The sequence below is a fragment of the Neoarius graeffei genome, chromosome 22, assembly GCF_027579695.1.
Source record: "Neoarius graeffei isolate fNeoGra1 chromosome 22, fNeoGra1.pri, whole genome shotgun sequence".
Taxonomy (NCBI): domain Eukaryota; kingdom Metazoa; phylum Chordata; class Actinopteri; order Siluriformes; family Ariidae; genus Neoarius; species Neoarius graeffei.
Genome location: NC_083590.1, coordinates 56,730,310 through 56,746,643, shown reverse-complemented (window position 1 = coordinate 56,746,643; position 16,334 = coordinate 56,730,310). Strand labels below are relative to the sequence as shown.

At 43.2% G+C, this 16,334-nt stretch overlaps 1 protein-coding gene across 4 annotated transcripts in view; it reads right to left on the bottom strand.

The window, feature by feature from the left end:
- Nucleotides 1-405: 405 nt before the first annotated feature.
- osbpl3a (oxysterol binding protein-like 3a) overlaps nt 406-16,334 on the bottom strand; it is a 79,249-nt gene continuing 63,320 nt past the window's right edge. For all 4 annotated transcript variants that reach the window (XM_060905008.1, XM_060905009.1, XM_060905010.1 and 1 more), the window contains 4 exons: nt 6,061-6,205; nt 5,813-5,939; nt 5,221-5,343; nt 406-1,042 (listed from right to left, as the gene is read on the bottom strand). In XM_060905008.1, coding sequence (XP_060760991.1) covers nt 946-1,042; nt 5,221-5,343; nt 5,813-5,939; nt 6,061-6,205 — 492 coding nt within the window. In that variant the 3' untranslated portion in view covers nt 406-945. The remainder of the gene's footprint in view (nt 1,043-5,220; nt 5,344-5,812; nt 5,940-6,060; nt 6,206-16,334) is intronic.

The following is a 16,334-nucleotide window of genomic DNA, read 5'->3' as shown; positions in this document are numbered from 1 at the left end:
TCTTGATTTGTATCTGTGTGATTTGATGTATTGTGCTGCTGTCGAGGGATCGGCTGATTAGAGACCTGCAGGTGGATGTACGGTATGAGTGTTCCTAATAAAGTGGCCGGTGAGTGTGTATATATATATATATATATATATATATATATATATATATATATATATATATGGTACTTCTATGTCAGGCATGTTACAAAATATTGCTGAACTGTATAGTGTAACTGTGACCCCCATCCATGAAAAGTAGGAGAATGAATGAATGAATGATTGTAACTGAGAGAACGATGTTGTTTCATGGTAGAAGTCTGCATGATCCATGACCAAAGGAGTAGTAATTGCATGGGGATGACACACACACACACACCTTTGTTTTTTTTGCATGAAGTTACAACATAACACCAGAACAACAGAGAAACACACAGTGCATTTTTATTGCTCCACTGTGTTCGTGTGTTTTGTTCTCCTGTTACCTTCACCCATAGACCTCACACACACTGATTTTCAGCATAACAAAGTTCACATCTGTATCACATATTACCTCATTGGTAAGTCAAGTGAGACATGACTGGTGAAATATGTAAAAATCACTGTATTATGAAAGTACAGAGCATCTTTGACTAGATTTTTAGCAGTTTATCCAGCAATATCACTGAGCAACAGTTTTCCCCATTAGGAACCCACAGCACCAATAAACTTGTTCTAACGACTGAAAAATTATATAAAAATGCCTGCATCCAGGGAAAAAAAGGCCCAATAATTTTACAGAAAAACAGTATGATTTTTGATATAAGGCAATTTGTGCAAAGTAAATGGGCACATATTATTATTTATTTAAAAAAGCCAATCAAAGCTCATCAGCGAAAGTATCAGCCCACCGTTCACTCTGTAGCAGAAAAAAACTAATCTGGTCTAAAGCACAGTAACGCTGGGAAAGTCCCAGTCTGGTCACCAGAGCACAGGGAAGTCCAGTCTGCTGAAGCCAGGATCCTCCCTCACCGCCCAGTACGTGCCATTGCTGATCCATGAGTCATCTTCAGACCGCCTAAGGATAAAAATGAAGAGAGAAAGAAATGCATCATGTTCTTTTGATGTCGTGACCATTTTCAAATTGTATGCCTGTTTAAACATGAAGAACTTCTGCATCATTTCCTGTGTTTTTCCGTTTGAAGAACATTTTTTGTGTTGTTTAAAAGACTGAAACAAACAGAGGCGATCCACAGTGGAGCCGTCTGAAACCCTCCCCAGAAAGCAATGACTGATGGTCAGTGGAATATGTTTGGCATGACCAACACCGAGCGTGTTCAGTGAATGCGTCATTCTTTTGCGGCCATTATTAATAGCTTTATTTGTGAGAAGTGTGGACAAACTGGCACTCTGACAGGGAAGACTGCAGCATGGGTGGGAGTGGGGTCCAGATGCTAGAGAGGACTAACGAGAGCAGTCTGGGTGTCTTAGGCACAGATAGCAGGCCCTGAACTCTGCTGGATGTCCAGAAGGTGCTCCCAGAATCAATGTGGGCTTTAGTGATAAGTGAATGAGTTTTGAAAGCAAGGATGGCCTTTTTGGGCAGGACGGTATCTGTCCCACTCAGGAAGGTCTGGCTGTCGCTTCTTGTAGCATAGATCACAGTATTACGGTTAGGCTTAGTTAATCAGCGACAGTCCAGAGCCAAGGCCCTGAGCAGATCAATAAGCGAATCTGAACAATGAGTTCAGTGTTCTTCAGTGGCCTTCAGTCACCAGCTGTGATTCCAGTAGAACACCTCTGCGAAGTGGTAGAACAGGACAAGGGAGTGCACACCTGAAAAATGTGCAGGAATCCGCATGATGTGATCGTGTCAACACAGACCGGAACCTCAAAGGAAGGTTTCCAACATCATGTGGAATCATGAAGAATTGAGGATGTTCTGAGAGCAAAGGGACACCCTAAGCAGGATTATTATTAGTATCCATCCATCCATCATCTGTAGCCGCTTATCCTGTGCAGGGTCGTGAACTGGATCCTATCCCAGCTGACTACGGGCGAAAGGCGGGGTTCACCCTGGACAAGTCGCCAGGTCATCACAGGGCTGACACATAGACACAGACAACCATTCACACTCACATTCACACCTACGCTCAATTTAGAGTCACCAGTTAACCTAACCTGCATGTCTTTGGACTGTGGGGGAAACCGGAGCACCCGGAGGAAACCCACGGGGAGAACATGCAAACTCCGCACAGAAAGGCTCTCGCCGGCCACGGGGCTCAAACCCAGGACCTTCTTGCTGTGAGGCGACAGTGCTAACCACCAGACATGTGGACTCGAGTCATGTGACTTGGACTCGAGTCAGACTCGAGTCACCATTTTGATGACTTGAGACTTGAAATCCCTAGATGAGGAATGACTTGCAACTCGACTCGGACTTGCACGCTGTTGACTCGAGACTTGACTTGGACTTGACAGTTTTAGCTTGCAATGACTTGGCGTATCAGGTATAAATATTCTTTTTTTCCCCCCCTCGATTTTGAATCCAAGTACACTCGTTATTATTTGAATGCGGTGTAGCTCCTTGTCCTAGGCTACGGCAGCTCAATCCACTAGCACTAGGTGTCACTCAAGCACTTCAACTGGTTCAAATGAAAAACCAAACGGTGATGGGCAACGAGGACGCTGAACATTGATGACGCTGAATGATGAACGGACGGATAAAAACATGATTCCCCGCGTAATTTCCTTTGGATTTAAAGAATACTCCAATACAGATGGCAAACGCATTGCTACGTGCAGAACATGTGGAGCCACAATTTCGGACAGCCAGTCAACCACATCAAACTTCGCTCGTCACCTGAGGCTGCATAAGGACAAGTAAGTAACAAAGCTAGGCTACAGCTAGCAAGAATCTGTACAGGCTAGTTGGTGGCTAGAAGTGGAATGTGTTAATGTATTAACGCTGTCAAGGATTTGTTTTGCTTTGCTGAATGCAAAATAGTGAAGTAGATTTTTTTATTGGATTGCTATTGTGTTCAGTCTAGTGTTAGATTATGTGGGCTAGGCTACCAGTTAACACACATTGGGAAGGCATAGCCAGAAGGTGGTGATTTGGTCAGAGCAGAGAACGTTTACAAGATTGTTATAAAGGCTCTGGTCAGAACGACACAGACTTATGATAAGAACCGGACAGGAAAGGATAAAACGTGAATCAAATAAACAGTTACCCAGGCTGCAAACTAAGTATGTAAAACAGAAGTTCGCTCTTTGCAGTGGGAAAGTCAGTGCTTGTCATGAAAGGCATTTAAACCACTGAGACGAGATGACTAGCAATGCAAGTTAAACCAGGCGTTTAACTGTTTGCTACGTACTGCACCAAGTTGTGGACGCTGTGCGATGTGTGTTATTAGTGCTGGGATTACACGTCATCAGAGACATTCAATTCTATTCTCTTCCTCTCTCTGGTGTCATGTAGGCAATGTGAATAATGGGCCATTTGGGCTACAGTATGTAAAATGTAAGCTCAGCTGACGTTTTATAGCGCAGTACATCCCAACAGATTGGAGTGTAGCCTACTCCGGCGCAAAGCATTATCCCACAGTCTTACCCAAACGACAGGGCACACAATGCCTCTACATACTGTAGCATGGCTTTACCAGTACATTTATTAGTCTCTGGCGAGAAACCAAATTCGCCAAAAGCACGCAACTTGGATCTGGAGGATTCTGCTGAACATTCTGAAATTCACAACTGTTTATTCTACTTTATTATACGGCTCTCTAGAATGTTGCCAGGGCTTCATTCTCACATTCTGGCCAGAGCCCTAGAGGACTCTGATTCTACATCGTCACAACGTTCTGTGTTTACTGAGGCTACCGGTATTTTAGCGAGTGTTTAGTGAATGCATTGTGGTCTAGCTAAACTGCTTAAGGGAACATCCTGGCTGGCTTGTATTAAACATTATACTGTGTATAAACAAATATGTTCGGATTAAATGAACTCAGACTTTGATATTGAAAATGATAAAAACATGTTAATGTCTACATGATTAAAAACAGAAAACAAGTAGGCCTACTAATTTTACTTTTTTTTTCTTGTTTAGATTTGCAGAATATCTGAAGAACAAGATCATCCCAAGTGAGACAGAGCAGCCGTCCATTTCTGGATTCCTTACTGCAAAAGATAGACAGTACAATGCTACCCACCCACAACAAAAAGCCATCACAAATTCAATACTAACAGATTTGGTCATTGGATGCAACATCCCTCTCTCAGTAGTGGAGAACAGATATTTCCGGAATTTTTTGTCAGTTAGTTGGTCTCTCTCACACACACAAACGTACTCAAGTCACGTTGTATTGTGTTAAAGGCATGTCATGTTGTATGTTGGGACAGTGCCTAACTTCAGAAGGAAAACCATTCTTTGATTCTAAAAGTACACAGATCATCTGTTAGCTTGGACTTTGAGTTTCATGTCTTAAAATGCACATGAAAAGCATTTTTATGTGAAAAATGACATGAATGAAATGAAAAGAAAATGATTTTTGTTACACAGTACCAGTACTAGTTTTGTTTAGAATTTTGTTTTAATTTCTCACTAATTTTCCAATAAAACATTTCAGGAAATGGTCATACTTTCACTCATTCTCACACCCTTAGCCTCAGATGTACACTGACTCACTCAAACTAAACTCACTGAAAATTTAGGATGCTTTACTAACGTTAACTAACTAATCATTGTCTCCTCTGAGATTCTTTGATTGTCTTGGGGCACAAGCTCTAAAACATTTTAAAATGGAAAAGAATGGGTGTACTGTAGTTACTTGTGCTGCCTCTATGAATCATTGACATTACATTACATTTAGCAGACATTTTTATCCAAGGTGACTGGAAAAGGAGGACATACACTGCAGTGTGGAGAGGTAATACATTTGTGATCAAAAATGTGTTGATTGCCTGTAGAATAAATGGTGACTTGTTAGGGACTTGGAAAAAAATGAGACTTGGACTTGGACTCGACTTGGCTTGGGTAGGACTTGGACTTGGACTTGACTTGGTCAAAAGTGCCTTGACTTGTGACTTGACTCGGACTTGAGTGGTAGGACTTGAGACTTACTTGTGACTTGCACATTAGTGACTTTGTCCCACCTCTGCTAACCACTACACCACCGTGCCGCCCTAGTATTAGTATAATTTTCCTAATAAAATACTCAATGAATTAAAAAAAAAAAACCTTCACTGGTTACGTACTTGAAAAACCGGGGTGTGTGAGTCATGTTGTTCTCCTGTAGTATTCTCCTTCTCTCCCTCTGCAGTGACTCGATCCTTTCTTTCTGTTCTTCTGCTCCAGAAATATCTCCTTCCTCCAGCAACCTGAAATGTCATCAGATGTGGTGTTTGTGCACCAAGTTAACAGTAACTCGTTTAACAGAACGCACTCTGGAGATCAGAGGTTCCCAAACTAGGGCTCTCTTCATTTACAAATGGGGTCATGAAGGAAACTCAGATTTTATATATTAAGCTTAGAAATGACCACGACCCTTAACCCTTCCACTCGACTGATCAGCTAGTGCAAGGAATATTTCTTTGATTTTTAGTCAGTCACTTATGTTAACCATGTGGTACTGCCATAATAAAAAGGTACAGTGGTCCTAATTGTAAATCTGGAATTAAAAAAATAAACAAAAAAAACCCCGTAAGGTAGTCAAGGCCTGAATTCATAATGCTCATTTGGAGGTGCTTGGGAACTCCTGCTATAGATGATGTTTGGGTAGTTAGTGTGCTGTCTGATTTGGTTAATAATTGGTTGAAGATTTTTTTTGTCTGTGAAAGGTGAGCGTACCTCTGGTCTGGTCTGAAACGCGTATCTGTTGGGGGTAAGAATGGACGCATACTCTCATTCAGCTCATTCAATTCAACAGTAAATTGGGTGAAGCCATAGTATTGCTCATAGTCCTCGGGCATTGGGTCTACACACACACACACACACACACACACACACACAGTGTTAATCTCAAAAGAAACCAGTACAGATTTTCTTCTTGTAAAACAGCTTTATAATCAAACATTACCTCCCATTAACTAACTTACTGGCTCTCCAGATGCAGATGGCTGAGGGCGGGTCCCCGAGATACAAGGCCTCGCTCCATTTACCGAAGAGTGAGTGAACAACGTGTCCCTCCAAATCAGTCACCACCACTTCTACATCATTAGTATTTAAGCTTCTAGACTTGGACTGAGAAAACATGCAGATAAATAACATTACATCACTGAAATACAACAGGCAAACTATTTAATAACCCATCTCATCTCATTATCTGTAGCCGCTTTATCCTGTCCTACAGGGTCGCAGGCGAGCTGGAGCCTATCCCAGCTGACTACGGGTGAAAGGCGGGGTTCACCCTGGACAAGTCGCCAGGTCATCGCAGGGCTGACACATAGACACAGACAACCATTCACACTCACATTCACACCTACGCTCAATTTAGAGTCACCAGTTAACCTAACCTGCATGTCTTTGGACTGTGGGGGAAACCGGAGCACCCGGAGGAAACCCACGCGGACACGGGGAGAACATGCAAACTCCACACAGAAAGGCCCTCGCCGGCCCCGGGGCTCGAACCCGGACCTTCTTGCTGTGAGGCGACAGTGCTAATATAAAAAAAATGTGTATGCGCGCACATGTGCAGAAAGGAACTGGTTACTCTACTGCTGCAATTCTGGCCAAGTAAACCAAACAGGATTTGCCTCAAGCCCGGACCAGGTTCAGCAGTGATGATGACAGTCTTATTTCTGAATAACAGACCGTTGTGATGGAGACAGTTCTGATCAAAGATTCTGGAGGACCACGTCCAATCACGTCACTCCTCAGAAAGAAGTCCAGTACAGTTTGTTGCTTTAATAGCCTAATTAACATCAGCTCATTTGTGACATCTTGTGGTTAAAAAAAAAAGGGGGAAAAAAGAAACCCCTGCTACTCTATCAGAAAACACCATGGAATCGTTTTCTAATATTAACTTTAATGTTCAGTTTAACATCACTTACAGTGATGCTTAAAAGTTTGTGAACCCTTTAGAATTTTCTAGATTTCTGCATAAATATGACCTAAAACATCAGATTTTCACACAAGTCCTAAAAGTAGATAAAGAGAACCCAGTTAAACAAATGAGACAAAAATATTATACTTGGCCATTTATTTATTGAGGAAAATGATCCAATATTACATATCTGTGGGTGGCAAAAGTATGTGAACCCCTAGGATTAGCAGTTAATTTGAAGGTGAAATTAGAGTCAGGTGTTTTCAGTCAATGGGATGACAATCAGGTGTGAGTGGGCACCCTGTTTTATTTAAAGAACAGGGATCTATCAAAGTCTGATCTACACAACACATGTTTGTGGAAGTGCATCATGGCACGAACAAAGGAGATTTCTGAGGACCTCAGAAAAAGCGTTGTTGATGCTCATCAGGCTGGAAAAGGTTACAAAACCATCTCTAAAGAGTTTGGACTCCACCAATCCACAGTCAGACAGATTGTGTACAAATGGAGGAAATTCAAGACCATTGTTACCCTCCCCAGGAGTGGTCGACCAACAAAGATCACTCCAAGAGCAAGGCGTGTAATAGTCGGCGAGGCCACAAAGGACCCCAGGGTAACTTCTAAGCAACTGAAGGCCTCTCTCACATTGGCTAATGTTAATGTTCATGAGTCCACCATCAGGACAACACTGAACAATGGTGTGCATGGCAGGGTTGCAAGGAGAAAGCCACTGCTCTCCAAAAAGAGCATTGCTGCTCATCTGCAGTTTGCTAAAGATCACGTGGACAAGCCAGAAGGCTATTGGAAAAATGTTTTGTGGATGGATGAGACCAAAGTAGAACTTTTTGGTTTAAATGAGAAGTGTTATGTTTGGAGAAAGGAAAACACTGCATTCCAGCATAAGAACCTTATCCCATCTGTGAAACATGGTGGTGGTAGTATCATGGTTTGGGCCTGTCTTGCTGCATCTGGGCCAGGACGGCTTGCCATCATTGATGGAACAATGAATTCTGAATTATACCAGTGAATTCTAAAGGAAAATGTCAGGACATCTGTCCATGAACTGAATCTCAAGAGAAGGTGGGTCATGCAGCAAGACAACGACCCTAAGCACACAAGTCGTTCTACCAAAGAATGGTTAAAGAAGAATAAAGTTAATGTTTTGGAATGGCCAAGTCAAAGTCCTGACCTTAATCCAATGGAAATGTTGTGGAAGGACCTGAAGCGAGCAGTTCATGTGAGGAAACCCACCAACATCCCAGAGTTGAAGCTGTTCTGTACGGAGGAACGGGCTAAAATTCCTCCAAGCCGGTGTGCAGGACTGATCAACAGTTACCGCAAACGTTTAGTTGCAGTTATTGCTGCACAAGGGGGTCACACCAGATACTGAAAGCAAAGGTTCACATACTTTTGCCACTCACAGATATGTAATATTGGGTCGTTTTCCTCAATAAATGTTCCTCAAGACAACTGAATTGTCTTGGCCAGCCCTAAGGGCCCCATCTGCATCTGCCTGCACTCACTCTGATCTATAATTCCAACTGTCTCATTGCTGAGGAGTGTGCTCCCATCACCCATCCAGCCAGAGCAGGTCATGATATTTTTTAACCATATTAACATGCCATTGTTGTGTATTATGCCTGATGTCAGGACTCTCATCTCTGCGACCCGACCGCACAGATTTAATACTTGTGTTATTTTTAGACATTGACACCTGTTGCCTACACTTATTCAGGTGACAGTGGGCATACCTAACAACCTGTGTTTCCCCCCCCCAAATCTGTCCCTCTGAGTTACATGTCGGTCCTGGGATCGACATGCTGAACCTCTTCTGCCCCTCGGACCTGCCTGATCCAGCCTGGTGCCCTGTGTCTGGTTGGAGTCTCATTGCATCGCTCCTGTGGAGGACGGCCCCATGAGGACAGTTGAAAGTCACACCTGGAGGACGCTCTGGACTCTTACAGTCATGCTTTTATGGCTGAGGACTACAGCTGACTTGCTAACTTTAGGACTGCAGTTGTCATGAACAGTTTTGCACTCAAGTTTCCATCAATGAAGAGTTTATAACATCAACGAAACTGACTTCATGTTAAAACTGTTAATGTTATAGTCAGGCTGTCTGTTGTTGCCCAAATGAGGATGGGTTCCCTTTTGAGTCTGGTTCCTCTCGAGGTTTCTTCCTCATGTTGTCTGAGGGAGTTTTTCCTTGCCACCGTCGCCACAGGCTTCATCATCGGGGATAGATTAGGGATAAAATTAGCTCATGTTTTAAGTCGTTCAAATTCTGTAAAGCTGCTTTGCGACAATGTTTATTGTTAAAAGCGCTATACAAATAAACTTGACTTGAATAAATAAATGAGCAAGTATAATATTTTTGTCTCATTTGTTTAACTGGGTTCTCTTTATCTACTTTTAGGACTTGTGTGAACATCTGATGATGTTTTAGGTCATATTTATGCAGAAATATAGAAAAATATAGCTGCAAGCAGCAATGCGGGGCCAAGCAGTGTGACCCAGCCTAAGTTGCCATGGCAACAGAAAGAACTGACCAGGCAGACGGTCATAGGCACGCACAGGAAGTGTTTACAAGCAGAAATGTACCTCCAACCAGATGGTTAGAGGCATGCACGGCTTCACCGTCAAATTCGATTGACTGTGATGGCTGAAATTACTTCAAGTGTACTAGGTGTGTGTGTGTGTGTGTGTGCGCTAAAAGACTGCTGAGATATGAGCTCAATTATATATGAGCCAAAACACATTTTGGAAAGTTATAGCGCCCCCTAATGGCCAAAGTGCACCAAATGTGGTATGGGCACTTATGGAGGGGTGGGGCATAATCCCACCAAGTTTGGTTAAGAAAGATCAAAGGGCTGCCGAGATATGAGCACACGTCCTGTTTCGCGTCTGCACATCCAAGTTTGATTGGCAGCCACGGCCAAACGCTTATGAAATTCGAAAAACCGGGTAAGTTTTTTGTGCAGCTTAGTGCAACGTTGCCATCTACCAAGTTTGGAAGGAATTGGTCAAAAATTGAGGGAGGAGAAGCATTTTAATTGATTTTCACATAATTCAAAATGGCGGAAAATATACAAGGCGGAATATGACGGCATAGGATGCGTTGGATTCGTTTTGACCCAAGGATTCCAGCGATACACAGATTTTGACGATCAGACATACGGTTCAAAAGTAACAAGCAGAAATGTACATGCAACTTTGGCCTGTTGTTGGCGCTAGAGAGTTTGAGGTGGTGAGTTGAAATTTGCTGACAAGAACCTTGAGCCAGCCTAGAATCAGTGTGCCAAATTTGAAAACCTGTCGTCAGACGGTTCTATGGGTTTCCATAGAATTTCATTGATTTTAACAAAATTCAAAATGGCGGAAAATCCTCAAGGCAGAATATGACGTCATAGGGTGCGATAGATTCGTCTTGACCCAAGGATTCCAAAGGCCGTGGAATTTTGTTTCTAGCCAAAACGCATCATGAGATATGAGCCAAAAGACATTTTTCCTAGTTATAGCGCCCCCTAGCAGCCAATTTGTTCCAAATTCTTTGGGGTCCTTCATGGAGGGGTGGGGCATAAACCCACCAAGTTTCGTTAAGATACGCCAAAGGCCGGCCGAAATATGAGCACACTTCCTGTTTGGCATCTGCGCCTCCAATTTTGATTGGCTGCCACGGCCAAACGCTTATGAAATTCTAAAAACCGGGTAAGTTTCTTGTGGAGGTTAGTCCAAAGTTGCCATCTACCAAGTTTGGGAGAAATTGGTCAAAAATTGAGGGAGGAGAAGCATTTTAATTGATTTTCACAAAATTCAAAATGGCGGGAAAACTATATGGGCGGAAAATGACGTCATGGGGTGCTTTGGATTCGTCTTGACCCAAGGATTCCAGGGATACCAAGTTTTTGAAGATCGGACCAACGGTTCAAAAGTTACAAGCAGAAATGTACCTGCAACTTTGACCTGCTGGTGGCGCTAGAGGGTTGGGGGTGGGGACCTAAAAATTGTTGTGGGGAATGCTGAGACTGTCTAGAATGTGTGTGCCAAATTTGAGCATTTTCCTATGTGTGGTTCTATGGGCTGCCATTGACATCCCATAGGAGAAGAAAGTTGAATAATAAATATAGCTGCAAGCAGCAATCCGGGGCCAAGCAGGGTGACCCAGCCTAAGTTGCCATGGCAACAGAAAGAACTGACCAGGCAGACGGTCATAGGCACGCACAGGAAGTGTTTACAAGCAGGAATGTACCTCCAACCAGACGGTTAGAGGCATGCACGGCTTCACCGTCAAATTCGATTGACTGTGATGGCTGAAATTACTTCCAGTGTACTAGGTGTGTGTGTGTGTGTGTGTGTGTGTGTGTGTGTGTCTGTGCTAAAAGACTGCTGAGATATGAGCTCAATGATGTAAGAGCCAAAACACATTTTGGAAAGTTATAGCGCCCCCTAATGGCCAATGTGCACCAAATGTGGTATGGGCCATTTTGGAGGGGTGGTGCATAATCCCACCAAGTTTGGTTAAGAAAGGTCAAAGGGCTGCCGAGATATGAGCACACTTCCTGTTTCGCGTCTGCACAGCCAAATTTGATTGGCAGCCACGGCCAAACGCTTATGAAATTCGAAAAACCGGGTAAGTTTTTAGTGCAGCTTAGTCCAAAGTTGCCATGTACCAAGTTTGGAAGGAATTGGTCAAAAATTGAGGGAGGAGAAGCATTTTAATTGATTTTCACAAAATTCAAAATGGCGGAAAATATACCAGGCGGAATATGACGCCATAGGGTGCGTTGGATTCGGGTTGACCCAAGGATTCCAGCCATACTAAGATTTTGACGATCAGACATATGGTTCAAAAGTAACAAGCAGAAATGTACTTGCAACTTTGACCTGTTGTTGGCGCTAGAGAGTTTGAGATGCTGAGTTGAAATTTGCTGACAAGAACCGTGAGGAAGCCTAGAATCAGTGTGCCAAATTTGAAAACCTGTCGTCAGACGGTTCTATGGGTTTCCATAGAATTTCATTGATTTTAACAAAATTCAAAATGGCGGAAAATCCTCAAGGCAGAATATGACGTCATAGGGTGCGATAGATTCGACTTGACCCAAGGATTCCATAGGCAGTGGAATTTTGTTTCTAGCCAAAACGCATCATGAGATATGAGCCAAAAGACATTTTTCCTAGTTATAGCGCCCCCTAGCAGCCAATTTGTTCCAAATTTTTTGGGGTCCTTCAGCGAGGGGTATGGCATAAACTCACCAAGTTTCGTTAAGATACGCCAAAGGCCGGCCGAAATATGAGCACACTTCCTGTTTGGCGTCTGCGCCTCCAATTTTGATTGGCTGCCACGGCCAAACGCTTATGAAATTCTAAAAACCGGGTAAGTTTCTTGTGCAGCTTAGTCCAAAGTTGCCATCTACCAAGTTTGGGAGAAATTGGTCCAAAATTGAGGGAGGAGAAGCATTTTAAGTGATTTTCACAAAATTCAAAATGGCGGGAAAACTATATGGGCGGAAAATGACGTCATGGGGTGCTTTGGATTCGTCTTGACCCAAGGATTCCAGGGATACCAAGTTTTTGAAAATCGGACCAACGGTTCAAAAGTTACAAGCAGAAATGTACCTGCAACTTTGACCTGCTGGTGGCGCTAGAGGGTTGGGGCTGGGGACCTAAAAATTGTTGTGGGGAATGCTGAGACTGTCTCGAATGTGTGTGCCAAATTTGAGCATTTTCCTATGTGTGGTTCTATGGGCTGCCATTGACTTCCCATAGGAGAAGAAAGTTGAATAATAAATATAGCTGCAAGCAGCAATGTGGGGGCCAAGCAGCATATGAGCCTAGTCGGAAGGCCAGCAGAATGCACTTGGGCCAGGTAATGCCCTTGTGCAGCTTAGTCCAAAGTAGCTCTCTACCAAGTTTGGGAGAAATTGGTGAAAAATTGAGGGAGGAGAAGCATTTTAATTGATTTTTACAAAATTCAAAATGGCAGAAAATCCTAAAGGCTGAATATGAAGGCATAGGCTGCGATGGATTCGGCTTGAGCCAAGGATTCCAGAGATAGTGGAATTTTGTTTCAAGCCCAAAGGCATCATGAGATATGAGCCAAAAGTCATTTTTCCTAGTTATAGCGCCCCCTAGCAGCCAAGTTCTTCCAAGTTTTTTGGGGACCTTTGTGGTGGCGTCTGGCATAATGCCACCAAGTTTCGTTAAGATATCCTAAAGGGAGGCCGAGATGTGAGCACACATCCTCTTTCGCATCTGTGCAGCCAAATTTGATTGGCTGCCACGGCCAAACCCTTATGAAATTCGAAAATCCGTGTAAGATTCTTGTGCAGCGTCGTGCACAGTTGCTGTCTACCAAGTTTGGGAGAAATTGGTCAAAAACTGAGGGAGAAGAAGCATTTTAATTGATTTGCACATAATTCAAAATGGCGGAAAATCTACCAGGCGCAATATGAGGCGACAGGGCGCATTGGATTCGGTGTGATCCAACCATTTCAGAGATTCTAAGGTTTTGACGATCAGACATATGGTTCAAAAGTAACAGGCAGAAATGTACCTGCGACTTTGACCTGTTGGTGGCGCTAGAGAGTTTGAGGTGCTGAGTTGAAATTTGGTAACAAGACCCTTGAGGGAGCCAAGAATCAGTCTGCAAAATTTGAAAACCTCTAGTCATACGGTTCTATGGGATGCCATCGAATTTCATTGATTTTAACAAAATTCAAAATGTCGGAAAATCCTCAAGTCAGAATATGACGTCATAGAGTCCAATGGATTCAGCTTGAGCCAAGGATTCCTGACATAGTGGAATTTTGTTTCTGGCCAAAACGCATCATGAGATATGAGCCAAAAGACATTTTTCCTAGTTATAGCGCCCCCTAGCAGCCAGTTTGTTCCAAATTTTTTGCTGCCCTTTCGGGAGGGGTGGCGCATAATGCCACCAAGTTTTCTTAAGATACGCCAAAGGGTGGCCGAGAAATGAGCACACTTCCTGTTTTGCATCTGCCAGCCAATTTTGATTGGCCGCCACGGCCAAACGCTTATGAAAGTCTGAAAACCGGGTATGTTTCTTATGCAGATTCGTCCCCAGTTGCCATCTACCAAGTTTGGGAGAAATTGTTCAAAAATTGAGGGAGAAGCATTTTAATTGATTTGCACATAATTCAAAATGGCGGAAAATCTCCTGGGTGGAATATGACGAGACAGGGTGCGTTGGATTCCTTGTGACCCAAACATTCCAGCACTACTAAGATTTTGATGATCAGACGTATGGTTCAAAAGTAACAAGCAGAAATGTACCCGCGACTTTGACCTGTTGGTGGCGCTAGACAGTTTGAGGTGCTGAGTTGAAATTTGGTGACAAGATCCTGGAGGCAGCCTAGAATCAGTGTGCCAAGTTTAAAAACCTCTAATCAGACGGTTCTATGCGCTGCCATAGAATTTCATTGATTTTAACAAAATTCAAAATGGCGGAAAATCCTCAAGGCAGAAAGTGACGTCATAGGGTGCGATGGATTCGTTTTGAGCCACAGATTCCTCACATAGTGGAATTTTGTTTCTAGCCAAAACGCATCATGAGATATGAGCCAAAAGACATTTTTGCTAGTTATAGCGCCCCCTAGCAGCCAATTTGTTCCAAATTTGTTGTTGCCCTTTGGGGAGTGGTGTTGCATAACGCCACCAAGTTTCATTAAGATACGCCAAAGGGTGGCCGAGATATGAGCACACTTCCTGTTTTGCGTCTTCGCAGCCAAATTTGATTGGCTGCCACGGCCAAACGCTTAAGAAATTCTAAAAACCGGGTATGTTTCCTTTGAAGCTTAGTCCAAAGTTGCGATTTACCAAGTTTGGGAGAAATTGTTCAAAAATTGAGGGAGGAGAAGCGTTTTAAGTGATTTTCACAAAATTCAAAATGGCGGGAAAACTATATGGGCGGAAAATGACGTCATGGGGTCCGTTGGATTCGTCTTGACCCAAGGACTCCAGGGATACCAAGTTTTTGAAAATCGGACCAACGGTTCAAAAGTTACAAGCAGAAATGTACCTGCAACTTTGACCTGTTGGTGGCGCTAAAGTGTTTGAGGTAGAGGCCTGAAATTCGCTGAGATTAATGTTGACACTGTCTAGAATCAGTGTGCAAAATTTCCCAACTTTTTACCAGACGGTTCTATGGGCTGCCATAGACTTGCAGAGGCGGAAGAACGTTGAATAATAATAATAATAAATATAGCTGCAAGCAGCAATGCGGGGCCAAGCAGTGTGACCCAGCCTAAGTTGCCATGGCAACAGAAAGAACTGACCAGGCAGACGGTCATAGGCACGCACAGGAAGTGTTTACAAGCAGAAATGTACCTCCAACCAGATGGTTAGAGGCATGCACGGCTTCACCATCAAATTCGATTGACTGTGATGGCTGAAATTACTTCAAGTGTACTAGGTGTGTGTCTGTGTGTGCTAAAAGACTGCTGAGATATGAGCTCAATGATATATGAGCCAAAAGACATTTTGGAAAGTTATAGCGCCCCCTAATGGCCAATGTGCACCAAATCTGGTAAGGGCCCTTTTGGATGGGTGAGACACAATCCCACCAAGTTTGGTTAAGAAAGGTCAAAGGGCTGCCGAGATATGAGCACACTTCCTGTTTTGCGTCTGCAACGCCAAATTTGATTGGCAGCCACGGCCAAACGCTTATGAATTTCTAAAAACCGGGTAAGGTTTTTCTGCAGCTTAGTCCAAAGTTGCCAACTACCAAGTTTGGAAGGAATTGGTCAAAAATTGAGGGAGGAGAAGCATTTTAATTGATTTTCACAAAATTCAAAATGGCGGAAAATATACCAGGCGGAATATGACGCTATAGGGTGCATTGGATTCGTTTTGATTGACGTATTCCAGCGATCCTAAGATATTGACGATCAGACATACGGTTCAAAAGTAACAAGCAGAAATGTACCTGCAAATTTGACCTGTTGGTGGCGCTAGAGAGTTTGAGGTGGTGAGTTGAAATTTGGTGACAAGAACCTTGAGGCAGCCTAGAATCAGTGTGCATAATTTGAAAACCTCTAGTCAGACGGTTCTATGGGTTGCCATAGAATTTCATTGATTTTAACAAAATTCAAAATGGCGGAAAATCCTCAAGGCAGAATATGACGTCATAGGGTGCGATGGATTCGTCTTGACCCAAGGATTCCAGACGCAGTGGAAGTTTGTTTCTAGCCCAAACGGATCATGAGATATGAGCCAAAAGTCATTTTTCCTAGTTATAGCGCCCCCTAGCAGCCCATTTGTTCCAAATTTTTTGTGGGCCATTTTGGAGGGGTAGTGCATAAAGCCACC